The 13582-nt window shown below is 41.8% G+C and overlaps 2 protein-coding genes and 1 long non-coding RNA gene across 3 annotated transcripts; 1 reads left to right on the top strand and 2 right to left on the bottom strand.

Annotated features, from left to right (window-relative positions):
• Window positions 1-252: 252 nt before the first annotated feature.
• On the bottom strand, window positions 253-876 carry LOC119912319. Its single transcript, XR_005446126.1, has 2 exons — window positions 738-876; window positions 253-610 (listed from the first exon to the last, which is right to left on the bottom strand). It is a non-coding gene; the product is annotated as an uncharacterized LOC119912319 (long non-coding RNA).
• Window positions 877-921: 45 nt separating this feature from the next.
• Window positions 922-2339, bottom strand: LOC119912295 (Fc receptor-like protein 5). The gene is made up of 2 exons (XM_038731434.1): window positions 1299-2339; window positions 922-1220 (listed from the first exon to the last, which is right to left on the bottom strand). The coding sequence occupies exons 1-2, from the start codon at window positions 1624-1626 to the stop codon at window positions 922-924; spliced, it is 627 nt and encodes a 208-aa protein (XP_038587362.1). The 5' UTR covers window positions 1627-2339.
• A 4178-nt stretch (window positions 2340-6517) lies between these two features.
• LOC119912306 lies at window positions 6518-7414 on the top strand (the record flags this gene model as incomplete). The annotated part of the gene is made up of 1 exon (XM_038731452.1): window positions 6518-7414. A coding segment is annotated over one exon (897 nt), but the record flags the coding sequence as incomplete, so codon positions are not given.
• Between the last annotated feature and the right edge of the window lie 6168 nt (window positions 7415-13582).

Raw genomic sequence — 13582 nt, 5'->3', positions numbered from 1 at the left:
GACGCTCCAAAACAAACCAGGAAGTAAAACTCACTAAGACGCACGAGGGCGACTTAAAAAAAATAAAAACAGAGCACAGAAACAAACGAACAACTGACAAAAAAACAAGAACACAGGAGGCGGGGAGTGATAAACACAGGAGGAAATGGCAGAAACACAACAAAGATGAACAAATAAAAAGCCAAACCCAAAACATGATACATCCTCTGTATAACTTGCAACTTAGCATGACAGAGACTGAGGTTTGGTCAATTTTGTGAAGTTTATTGAAAACTTTTAAAGTAAATAAAAACCCTGTTTTAAAACATCTAAACCAAACAAGCAAGAGTAACAACAAAACTCAAACCAGAACCTGAACCTGAGCTTTTATTTGGACCAAAAACATTTCGACAGCTTTGTCCATTTGTCCAGGGGTCTGTATCATGAAATCTGAGGTTTATTTGCTGATGACGCAAACATTTTATCTTCATTTAAGAATCACAACACACTGGATCAGCTCAGAAGTGATGCTCTGTGGTGACAGCAGTGATGATGTCATCATAGTCATTATCCAATCCCTCATCAGCCTGGGGGGGCGGGGTCATCACCATAGAGGCGGGCAGGTCATTTCCTGCAGTCAGAGCAGGGTAGAAATAAAATATCAATCAGTAAGCATCAGCTAAATTAATAAAGGTAATGATTGATCTATTAATTGATTGATTGATTGATTGTAAGGTCAGTGAATGATTCAGTGTTACCTGTGGCCCTGTGTCGATATAAAGACACCATGAGGACAGTGGAGATGCAGTATGGACAGAAGACCACCAGGTGGTAGATCAGTCTAAACACAAGCTGGAAGGGGGCTGAGGCAGGTGGTGTTGGAGGAGGCGGGGTGGGCAGAGCTGAGGTTGTAGGTTTACCTGTAGAAAGAATCCCACCTGGTCAGGTGAATCTCTGGATGAAATAAGTCCTGAAATCAAAGGTAACCTCCTCACCTGTGACAGAGATCCAGCTGGATGGAGACTCTCCACGACCTCTGATGTCACACTTGTAGAGGCCTTCATCAGACTTGTTAATATGGTGGATGGTCATGTGACCTGTAGGCTCAGTCCTGATGAGGGAGCCATCTTTATAGAAACCAGCTGGGAGGTTGGAGGGAGGGGTCTTTGTTTTACAGTGCAGAGTGACATCATGTCCCTCCATCACAGGGAGGACAGGACTCTGCAGGATCACTGGTCCACCTCAACACAGAGACAAACTACAGCATTTCATCATTTACACACAGCTTCATCAACACTAACTCCACAGTCTGATCTTACCAGTGACAGTGATGCTGATGGTGTTACTGGTTGCTCCCTCTCTGGACTCACACCAGTAAACTCCACTGTCCACTGGGAAAATGTAACTGATGTTGCAGGAAGAACCAGCTGGTTCACCCCAGTCATCACACTGAGTCCTGGTTTCTCTGGTTGTGTTCCTCCTCAGCGTCCATCCAGCAGAGCTGTCGTCCTCCTCACAGCTCAGAGAGACAGACTTCCAGCTGAAAAACTGAGAGCTGCTGGGACTCACAGTCAGAGAGGCTGGAGGAAGAGACAGAAAGATGTGGTTAGAGAGAACATTTGCATTAATTTTCTCCACATTCCTCATATTCCTACTTTCTCACCGTCACTTCTTCACTGCTGAACTGATCTCTGAGTTTCAGGCACTGAATTAAACTCAGATTTGAGCTGATAGATGAAAGTTTTCTGCATGTTTTCAGTGTTGGTTGAGATCTGGCAACATGTTTGTAAACATCTTTTTTTATCTGTTAACCACTCAGTGTTGCAGGCTGCACACCTGTGGCTGTGACAGAAGAAGTTTTCTCACCTTGGTTTGTTGTGCAGCTCAGCAGTGAGGTCAGAACTAAAGAGAAATCACACTCAGGTTGGTTTGTGGTTTTAACATGAAACAAGACGTACTTCTAGAAAACAGAGTAACCTGTTTGTAGAAAACCACCACACATTTATATTAGATATGGAAAAAACTAATTTTATTTACATACACATGCAATTGTTTTTAGTCCAATTTCCACAAACAGACCATGTTGGAATGTGTTTCGAAGTGTCCTTGGGCATAGGGGCGATTTTTTATATTATTTTCTGTCCTCTAATTTTAGATTTTGGAGAAGCAAGAGAAGGGACAACCAATTAGCCTACAGTTTGATAAGGCTTTTCTTTTAATAAACGGATTTAATGTCCCTGAATACTGACATTTTTCAGTTTCTAATGTTTTACTGAATGATCCGCAACCGCGCTGGCCAACAGGTCAGCTTCTGCGGAACGCTGCTTGTGTGTCTGTCTCTCGGGGCCAAACTAATACTTTCAATATTGAGGAGGGATACGAGCGGCCCCTCCCAACTTGCTGAATTATGATTGTCTCAACGGCGCCGATGAGAGGTGTTTACTTTCCCTCTGGGGCGAGTTTAATCCAAAAACCTTTTACACCGGTTTGCTACATTTGTCGGGGCTGAACTCAGCCCAGGGTTGTGTGACAAGTGCAACAGAGACGGTAAATATGGGAAAAGAAAGAAAGAGGAAAAAGAAATGTGTGGTGCCGAAAATATAAGAATTAAGAAGAAAAAAATGTTGAGACAAGAGGCAGCTGAATGCGCCAACTTAACCGACTGCTTCCTTGGTGGAAGTTGCTGTGGAAGGCGCAGATGAGGCAGAACCTAGCAGCTGAATAAATAGGTGCACAATTAGTAATGCATTTATTATGTACATTTATAAAATGCATTTATTATACATTTATAAAATGCATTTATTACATACCATACACACACACACACACATATATATATATATAACAGTTTGCAATGTGAAGAATCTTTGTGTGTCTGCATCAAGGGCGTCACTTTGTGTTGAAAAGTGGTGGGGACATAAGGGCTCAGATTAGGGGCGTAATGGATCATGAGACGCGACGATGCACAAGAACAAGACAAGGCAAGATTTTTAGCATTAAACTGTAATTTCCTGCATTCGGGAGACATTTTCTGCTCCAATTTAAGGTGGAAATGTCTGTTTTTATATGAGGGAAATATATTGCATTGCATGTTTTCTTATTGTGCAAATAAACCTTTCTCAAAGCTTTTCATTTGTTAGTTAACATTTCTTGGTGCTTTTTTCAGAAGATTGTTAACAAATGCTCTCAAAAAGTGATGGGGACAAAATCAGCCGGGTGGGGAGATGTCTCCAGCATGTCCCACCACTTTTGCAAGGCATTGTATGCATGCTACATTCTCATTAGGGGCTGAGCACCCCTAAAGGTCTGATCCTAGAATCGCCCCTTCTTGGGCAAGATACTGAGCCCCCGATGGCTCATCAGTGTATGAATCTGTGTGAGTGTTAGTTTCCGTTTGAGCACTTAGGCTCAGTGTATGAATGTGTGTGAATGGGTGAATGTAACGAAGTGTAAAGCGTTTTGAGTGGTCGGAAGACTACAAAGGTCTTATAACACCTCTAACTCCTAACCTCTAACATGCACTTCCTGTGCTCTTCTTCTTCTATCCCCCACAATGATCTTGTATTGATTGCACTTTTTGTTTTGATTGCACGTTTGGTTAACTCTTACTTCCTTCCCTAGGTATCTACCCCATTGATGTGATATGTACTGTGAGCTCTTACTAGTATTTATTGCTGCTCTTACTAGTATGTATTGTCAGTTGTAGACCTGTAGTTGATGCTCTGTTGATGCTGTATGTTGTTCCTCAAATGTAAGTCGCTTTGGATAAAAGCGTCTGCCAAATGAGTAAATGTAAATGCTATACAAATACAGACCATTTACCATTTAGGATGCACAATCTTTGAGGTAGACAAGTTCAAGCAGCGGCCGGGTTGACTGGAGGGAAAGCTGCTCGTGAGGACTCGCATAGGTGAGGATGCTGGTGAGGAACATGAGGATTCCTTCCCCCCTCCTTTTCCAAATAAGAACCTCTCCTACGCATTATCTACTTCATTCCAGAGAGTAAAAGTGTGTTGGATTGTGGAGCTGAAGCCTGTTTCCCTTGTGTGTGGGGTGGATTGACAGATTTTAGGATATTTAAAGACTGCATCAGAAGAGACCTCCATTTCCTGTTTTGACTGTGTGTGTTGCACGTTACAATTAAAGACTTGATAGTTACTGATCTAAGTATTTGCTTGTCTTGTGTGGGTTTTGAGTTGTTTTTAGTTTTGCACGTTTAGTTATTTTCTTTTTGTATTTTACATGTTTATTTGCTTTTATATTTGGTTGTTGTGTTTATTCTGATATTAAGACAAGCTTAGCCGAGTTAGCCAAAGGACTGATCCAAGCACTGTGAAGCGTACAATTTATGGTTACCAGCCAGGTCGTTCTCTAGAATGATGTGCACTCCTTCAATTGGTAGTGCCGGCCTTATGCCCCAGGCAACCTCACCTTGGACCAAACCACAGTTAAGTGTCAGTCTAGCACTGGAATAGGCAGCACGATAAAACCCATTCCCCGTGTCAGCACGTGCTCTCCCGAGAAAATGGCAACACAGAGCTCACAATATGTGAATGAAAAGCCCCAGTATCTCTCCCTCTCATCTCTTACAGTATCACTCCCCATCACCTCCAAGCTACACTTCTCTCCAGCACCAACTCACAAGCCATAAACACTGCAGCCTTGACGGTCACATAAACTTTACTTTCAGCCACAATGAGAGCAGAGTAGGCCTTCTGTGCTTACCTGTCAACACACATTGCAAGAGTAATGTGCAGTCAGAGTCTGACCACTGTCTACTCTCTGCTACCCGCTCAATAAGTGAGAAAAAGGTGTCTGGGTCTCGTTCACAAAACAGCTCATCAATGTCTCCCAAACAACCAGATTGTACAACTCATTCACAAAATGAGGCACACAACTTAATACTAGACCACAACTAACCTCCGCCGTCAAGCAGACACAGAGTCATAAGGCCTGGACGAGCCCCCATTTGTCACAGCCCGGCACTATGGCTGCGACAAATATGGGAGACAAAACGAGCTTGCACGAAAAAAGTAACGGTTTATTTTACAAAATAATATTTGACAAAGATAATAACGTGAATCTGTTTTAACCACACCCTCGACCTTGTTTTGGTGTATGGTATTGAAATTGAACATTTAGTGGTGTTCCCACAGAATCCCTCTTTATCCGACCACTGTTTGATAACTTTTGAGTTTGTATTTCTGAACTACTCGCCATTGGGCAAAAATTTTTATACAAGATGTCTGTCTGATAGTGCTATAGCTAAATTTAAGGATGCGATTCCATCAGCTCTAAATACATTATCTAGTCACATAGTAACGGAGGACTCCTATGCTAATTTCAGTCCCTCCCAAATCGATCATCTTGTTGATAGTGCTGCAGGCTCGCTGCGAATGACACTGGACTCTGTAGCCCCTCTAAAAAAGAAAATACTAAAACAAAGACGGTTAGCTCCATGGTATAATACTGAAACTCGCAAATTAAAGCAAATATCACGGAAACTTGAGAGGAATTGGCGTTCCACCAAAGTGGAAAATTCTCGTTTAATTTGGCAAGATAGTCTTAAAACTTATAGGAAGGCCCTCCGTAATGCCAGAGCAGCGTACTACTCGTCATTAATAGAGGAAAATAGGAACAAACCCAGGTTTCTTTTCAGCACTGTAGCCAGGCTGACAGAGAGTCACAGCTCTATTGAGCCAAGTATTCCCATAGCTCTCAGTAGTTACGATTTCATGAGCTTCTTTAATGACAAAATTCTAGCTATTAGAGACAAAATTCACCAAGACCTGCCCTCAATTGGCACCGACTTATCTCTAAACTCAGGAACCTTAGAAACAGCTGTAGAACCAGATACATGTTTAGACTGTTTTGCTTCCCTCAATCTTTACCAACTAACTTCAATAATTTCTTCATCTAAACCATCAACCTGCCTCTTAGACCCCATCCCGACTAGGCTGCTTAAAGATGTTTTACCCTTAGTCAGCACCTCTATACTAGATATGATCAATCTATCTTTATCAACAGGCTATGTACCACAGTACTTTAAAGTAGCTGTAATTAAACCTCTTCTAAAAAGCCCAAACTTGATCCGGATGTTTTAGCCAACTATAGACCTATATCTAACCTTCCATTTCTCTCTAAGGTTCTGGAGAAAGCAGTTGCTAAACAGCTGTGTGACTTTCTACAGAGCAATAGTTTATTTGAGGATTTTCAGTCAGGATTTAGAGCTCATCATAGCACAGAGACAGCACTGGTGAAAATTACTAATGACCTCCTTATTGCATCAGACAAAGGACTTGTCTCTGTACTGGTTTTATTAGATCTTAGTGCTGCATTTGATACCATTGACCATCAGATCCTATTGCAGAGACTGGAATATTTCATTGGCATTAAAGGAACCGCTCTAAGCTGGTTTAAGTCCTATTTATCAGATCGATTTCAGTTTGTACATGTTAACGATGAGTCCTCCATGCACGCCAAAGTTACTCATGAAGTTCCTCAAGGATCTGTCCTTGGACCAATCCTCTTCACTTTATATATGCTTCCTTTAGGCAATATTATCAGGAAACATTCCATAAGCTTTCATTGTTATGCAGATGATACTCAGTTATATCTATCGATCAAGCCAGATGAAACTCATCAGTTAGCTAAACTTCAAATGTGCCTTCAGGATGTTAAAACCTGGATGACTTGTAATTTTCTCATGTTAAACTCAGATAAAACTGAAGTTATTGCTCTGGGGCCTAAGCACCTCCGTGACGCATTATCTAAAGATATAGTTTCCCTGGATGGCATCGCCTTGGCCTCCAGCACCACTGTGAGGAATCTTGGAGTTATCTTTGATCAGGACATGTCGTTTAAGTCTCACATTAAGCAAATTTCAAGGACCGCCTTTTTTCACCTACGTAATATTGCGAAAATCAGGAACATCCTGTCTAAAAATGATGCAGAAAAACTAGTCCATGCATTTGTTACTTCTAGGCTGGATTACTGCAATTCCTTATTATCAGGCTGCTCGAAAAAGTCCATTAAGACTCTTCAGCTGATCCAGAATGCTGCAGCACGTGTTCTGACAGGAACCAGGAAAAGAGATCACATTTCTCCTGTTTTAGCTTCTTTGCATTGGCTTCCAGTAAAATCCAGAATAGAATTTAAAATCATTCTTCTTACCTACAAAGCTCTTAATGGTCAGGCACCATCTTATCTTAAAGAGCTCATAGTACCTTACTACCCCACCAGAGCACTGCGCTCCCAGAATGCAGGGTTACTTGTGGTTCCTAGAGTCTCCAAAAGTAGACTAGGAGCCAGAGCGTTCAGCTATCAAGCTCCTCTCCTGTGGAACCAGGTTCCAGTTTGGGTTCAGGAGGCAGACACCATCTCCACATTTAAGAGTAGGCTTAAGACTTTCCTCTTTGATAAAGCTTATAGTTAGGGCTGGCTCAGGTAGTCCTGAACCATCCCTTAGTTATGCTGCTATAGGCCTAGACTGCCGGGGGATTTCCCATGATGCACTGAGCTCCTCTCTCCTCTACTTTCTCTCCCTCTGTATGCAACCTTATCCCATTATTGCATGTTACTAACACAACTTCTCCCCTTTCTGGTAGTCTTGTGCTTTCTCGTCTCTCTCCTCTCTCCTATCACTTCCTGCAGGTTTTCTGGCTCTGGAGCTGTGGAGTCTGGAGCTGTGGAGTCTGGATCTGTGGCTGCGGGTCGCCTGCTGCCCCGTGTTCCTGCTCGACACCCTCTACTGCGACTATTGTTGCTAGTCTTATTGTTATTATTGTTATTATAATCATTAACATTACGATGGTTACCATTAACACTATTATAAATATCTGTACCATTTTTCATTTAGTTTATAGCAACATTACCTTCACTGTCTGTACCTCTGTGTGTATATTGTGTAGGCTGCCTCCCTCCCCTCTCTCTCTCCTTACATCCTCTCTCTCTCTCTCTCTCTCTCTCTCTCTCTCTCTCACCCCAACCGGTCGAGGCAGATGGCCGCCCACCCTGAGCCATGGTTCTGCTCGAGGTTTCTGCCTCTTAAAAGGAAGTTTTTCCTTGCCTCTGTCGCCTAGTGCTTGCTCTTGGTGGGAACTGTTGGGCTTCTGTAAATATCATCACAGAGTACGGTCTAGACCTGCTCTTTTATGAAAAGCGCTGTGAGATAACTGTTGTTGTGATTTGGCGCTATATAAATAAAATTGAATTGAATTGAATTGAATCAGTATCAGTCATGTCAGTGTGTGGGTGTGTGAAATGTCAGTGAGAACACAAAAGCAATCAATAGCTGCACCCGCGATGAGAGAGCCAGAAAGACAAAAAAGGATGTAAGCTTTATAGCTTTATCCCACTCACCCGCTGATGATGACCTCCCAGCCCCCATCCTGCAAGATAATAACAAAAAGACAGGACACAGGATACCTAGTGCCTGGGAGGGGTTGTCACACTCCCTGACTGCTGTCCACACTTTGTCATTTAGGGTTGCTGTTTCTCAACATCAGGCAGCCAGAAGGAGGACTGAGAGCTTGGAGGAGCTCAGCAGGTGGCAGCAGCTTTGGCCCTGGAGCCACACTGAACATTTTCAACTGTCCATTATATAAACTTAAAGTGCCATTAAATGTAATAACCCTATTTTAACTTGTTTGTTTTTGTGTATTTTAACTTTGTTAAATTAAAGATAGTGATGTGTCATATTATTAGAGGTTGTCAAAAGTCAACCTCTGTTCCGAACCTGGCATGTGTGTGCTTTTCTCTTCTGTAGCACTTTACCTTTTTGTATAAAACTTTTCTGCTTTTCTCTATAACTCACTGTTGATCTAAAAATCACCAGAAATGTTTGAGACCTAATCTTTGAGACATTGTGGAGACAAACATTCACACATTAAGTAGATTCTTACTTACCAAGCAGCCGCGGTAAAGATGATTTCTCCATTTTAACTCTTGGTCATCTGAGATCAACACATTAATGTTCAGTCACACCAAGTAAAACCCTCCTCCTTCCTCTTTGTGTGTCACTCGTACTCTTGTGGTTTTCTCTCACAAAGTTAACAGGAAATATACTTAATGTTAAGTCTCAGTGGAAAACTGACCAGGTTGTGCAGAGCCACAGTGGTGACACTTACTGAGAGACAAATCACATCTTTTGCCAATTTAGTTTTTTATAGACAGCATGTATTAACTTTGTATTTGTATATAATTTACCAAACAAATATACATCTATAAAAATACCCCCCCCCCCCACTGCTGAAGTCTGAGATTCTGAGTTCAACATCATCTACAAGTCAAACTAGAACATGAGGAGTTCCACAGGGAAGTGTTGTGGGTCCTCTGCTGTTTGTGATCTATGAAGGAAATCTGAGGTTTATTTGCCCATAGTCATCACCCGAACCTTCCTCAGCCTGAGTGGGCGGGGTCATTGTTATAGAGGCGGGCAGGTCATTTTCTGCAGTCAGAGCAGAGATCCAGCTGGATGGAGACTCTCCACGACCGCTGATGTCACACTTGTAGAGGCCTTCATCAGACTTGTTAACATGGTGGATGGTCATGTGACCTGTAGGCTCAGTCCTGATGAGGGAGCCATCTTTATAGAAACCAGCTGGGAGGTTGGAGGGAGGGGTCTCTGTTTTACAGTGCAGAGTGACATCATGTCCCTCCATCACAGGGAGGACAGGACTCTGCAGGATCACTGGTCCACCTCAACAGTCATTTGTATCCTCATGTTTGTGTCTATGTTGTTTTGTAATTACCTTTCAATCCCTCAGTGTGTGCAATCTTGTCTTTCTTGGTCTGTAGGTCCTTCAGCTGCCTCTACACAGGCTGTTACTTTGATCGCTGTCTCTGTATACAAATTTTCTTAATGCTAAAAAACAATAAATTCAGTATTTGTTTATATTTCATTCAGGTAGCTGAATGTACTCGCTGTGCATGCACAGGCATTTAGTAAGTTGCAGTGAAGTAAGTAAGCAAAGTCAGTGACACAGTTGACTGGATGAATACTTGATGTCCCGTTCACTAACAGACTGGGCACCTGTCACATAGTGAGTAAGCTCATTCATACAGCGGCAGGGTCTCTCCATTCCTCAGTGAACGTTGTTCTCAGTAGCTTTGTGAAAAGGTCTTTAAAGGATCAGCTCACGCCCCACATGTACGCTGAGCGGTCCCTTCATAATACGACTACAGCGTCAGAGATGAAGGACAAAGACCACAGTCCTCGTCCTAAAGTTCTGACGAAGCTAAATGAGAGACAGAGCAACAAGCCTCCGTTTTTAGTTGTAGATGCTTATTTGTTTTATTGAAGGTAAACTGCAGGACCTCGCTTCATTTTTGTCAGAAAGACTAAAGAAATAAATGCTGACAGAGAGACTGCAGACAGGAAGTGATGTAAATTTCCTCTTCTACAGGGCAGGGTTAGTGGCAAAGAGGGGGAAGAAGTCCCCTTGATCTGTGTGATTCAGACTGCTGAAGCCTGTTAAAGTTTGAGCATCAGTCAGTCAGCTGTAGGTAGAGCAGGTTGTTCTTGTTTTCAGTCACAGGCAGCCTGACAAATCTGCTTTTTGCTCTTCACAGATAAATCTATCATGTGGTCGGAAGTGGCAGCATTGATTGTTGGAGGACTTATTATTACTTATCTGATATAAAAGACGATGTATGAACCCCAAGTCAGGCCGTGATGGTGAGTCCTGCTTGCTACAGTCTCGGCCTCAGCCAGCCGATGAAACATCTGAAGCCAGTTCTGATGATTAAAGTGTGACTTAACATTAGATCCACCTGCGTTTGCTCTATTTTACTATGAATGAAATCAAATGAGTTAATATCAGGAGGAGGTTACATTAAAAATAGACTTCCAGGTTTTAAGGCAGCACCTTGTTTAGTATCAAGAGCAACATGAATATTTGGTGAAGTCATGTGGGGAAGCTTCACTTTGTGCTGAGGAGACTTTGCTGAAGAATCAAATCATTATCAGTGACAATTTGGTGAACTGTGATGCGATATTTATGAAACTGTCAGGAACTGGGCAGAGCAGAGGCAGGGGTGCTCCTCCGAGTGTCTGGTTAGTGCGGGGAGGATGGCGTGGCAGGCAGTAGCATGTTGCTCCTCAGCCAGCACGGTCACGCCCACTGCTACTCCCACTCTCTACAACACATCAACCATCCATTCACTCAAAGGAGAAAATAAATAAAAAACAAACACATACCAATAGCCACAGCCGGAAGTGCTATCGTGATGAAACCAAATCTGAGGGCCTTGCTGGGGCTGCAGCTTTCATCAGTGTGGAACTGCCAGTAGTAGGAGTAGTATGTTTTCATCAATTTAATCAAACATACTAGAAATCTATACAAACGTTCATTTTAGTGTCTGAAAAAGTATTTATGTGTTTTTATTGTTCAAATAAACGAGTGATACTGCATGATAAAGATGGCTCCCTCATCAGGACAGAGCCTACAGGTCACATGTCCATCCACCATGTTTCCAAGTCAAGTGTGACATCAGCGGTCATGGAGAGTCTCCATGCAGCTGGATCTCTGTCACAGGTGAGGAGGCTGCTCAGTAGATATTTTGGTCGGTTGTTAATTTGAGGAGAAGCTCAGCAGGTTCATAAGTTACAGTAGAGTTGATCACATCAACGTGCTGTTGTAGTCTTCACACAAACCAAATCACCAAATCATCATCAAACCAAATACAACCTTAAACGGTGTTACAAACTCACCCGGTGCTGTATCTAGTTTATATTAAAGCAGTGCAGGTGGTGACTGAGTGTGGAAGTGCCCCTGAAGCTTTGTGGAAACAGAAAGCACAGTGACATCTGGTGGCTTGTAGAAGTTATTGCAACTAAAATTTAGGATGAAAACACATCAGTCACTTTATTGGCCAGGTGTATGTACACATAGGAGGAATTTGTCACACCGGACTCACAGTGTTAATAGATTATATTCATCAAATGCCAAAATTAAGTGGGTGAACAGAAGAAAAATCAAAATCAAATCTCTTTAATTCTTTTTATTATTTCTGTTGCATAATCAAGTGTAAAGATTTACAAATTAAAATGCTCCTCTAAACCAACACATTCTCATCTGAATGCATCATAACTGACAGACAGCTTTCAGACAGCGTGACAAAGGGAGGCTAATTTGGCCTCCCTTGTGTTGCGGGAGGTTAGTTTGGGTCTGCATTTCTACTAACAGAGTTGGGGATTTGGTCAAAATGAATGGTCTCCTCAATGATGACAAGTGAAGGCAGATACTTATTCATCATGCAGTTCCATCAGGGAGTCACCTGATTTATCTTCCATGCATAACTTTCGGTTTACAAATCAGAATAAAAAATCAGATTATGACTGCTCACATAATTGTGGAAAAAGACCAATTATTGTCTGATAATACACTGCTCAAAAAACTAAAGGGAACACTTAAACAACACAATGTAACTCCAAGTCAATCACACTCCTGTGAAATCAAACTTATTAACTGAACACTTAAGGAAACAACACTGATTGACAATCAATTTCACATGCTGTTGTGCAAATGGAATAGACAACAGGTGGAAATGATAAAGCCTCCTTGGCTTTTCAGAGTGATATAGGCAGTAAAAACATTTAGTATGACACTAGTAGAAACACTAGTATGCTAATGAAACCTGAATAAAAACATTATTTAACAAAAGTAGTTAAGGACCCCTGGTTTAAGTTACTATCAGCAGGTTGAAGGCAGGAATCTAGCTTGATGCATATTTGCATAGTAGGCTAGAACAAACATTGTTATCAGCATCATAAATTGAACTTTTGAAAGTTCTACATGCCTTTGAACCACTAACTGTGGACGTGGATAAAAAGATAGATTAAATGTACTGAAATTATACAAATGTCAATGTAAAGGCTATCATTTATTTGAAAGCTGATTTTATTGTCTTGTTCAGTTTTTTCATTATGCAGTATAGTAAGCATTTTCTCAATGTAGGGCTATGACAACTAAGATGGTATTTTAGCGTTGTCTTATACATTGGGAAAGATGAATGCTTTAATAAACATGAGGGAAATTAGTTATGAGTTAGGCTATCCCTAACCCCATTTAAGCATGATACTCATAGCAAACCTGGTTTAACCATAATAAAGTAATTGTAGGATACAGTGTGCTGAGAAAATAGGGTTGAAATGTGGTGAGATTTCAAACTCTGCAGACTCAAGCACAAACCAAAGATTATCATTATTTGTTTAAATGTGGTAAGGATGGTTCATCAGTGACTACCCTAATCACCATCACTGTTCAACTTCATTAAGAACCAGAACACACTGAACACACTGGATCAGCTCAGAAGTGATGCTCTGTGGTGACATCATCATAGTCATCATCCAATCCCTCCTCAGCCTGGGTAGACGGGGTCATCACCATAGAGACTGGCAGGTCATGTCCTGCACTCAGAGCAGGTTAGAAAGAAAATTTACTTAATTTATCTTCATCTAACTGTCAATCACTGACGTCATTGATGGTGGTGGTGATGGTGCAGTGGATAAGACAAATGTCTTTGGTGTGAGAGACTTGGGTTCAATTCCACCAATGTGCCCCTGAGCATGGAACTTAACTCCTAGTTGCTCCATAGGTGT

The sequence above is a fragment of the Micropterus salmoides genome, unplaced genomic scaffold (assembly GCF_014851395.1).
Source record: "Micropterus salmoides isolate LMB-PRFRI ecotype aquatic unplaced genomic scaffold, ASM1485139v1 Ms_hic_scaffold_2, whole genome shotgun sequence".
Classification (NCBI taxonomy): Eukaryota; Metazoa; Chordata; class Actinopteri; order Centrarchiformes; family Centrarchidae; genus Micropterus; species Micropterus salmoides.
The sequence above is the reverse complement of the archived record's forward strand: the minus strand, read 5'-3'. Positions and strand labels throughout refer to the sequence as shown.

What these genes read in the sequence shown, in the direction of transcription:
- LOC119912295 (XM_038731434.1), bottom strand. Translation starts at nt 1,626, where the DNA reads ATGAGGAATGTGGAGAAAATTAATGCAAATGTTCTCTCTAACCACATC. An exon ending in CATCAGCATCACTGTCACTG is followed by an intron (nt 1,221 to 1,298) that starts GTAAGATCAGAC and finishes CTCTGTGTTGAG; the next exon opens with GTGGACCAGTGATCCTGCAG.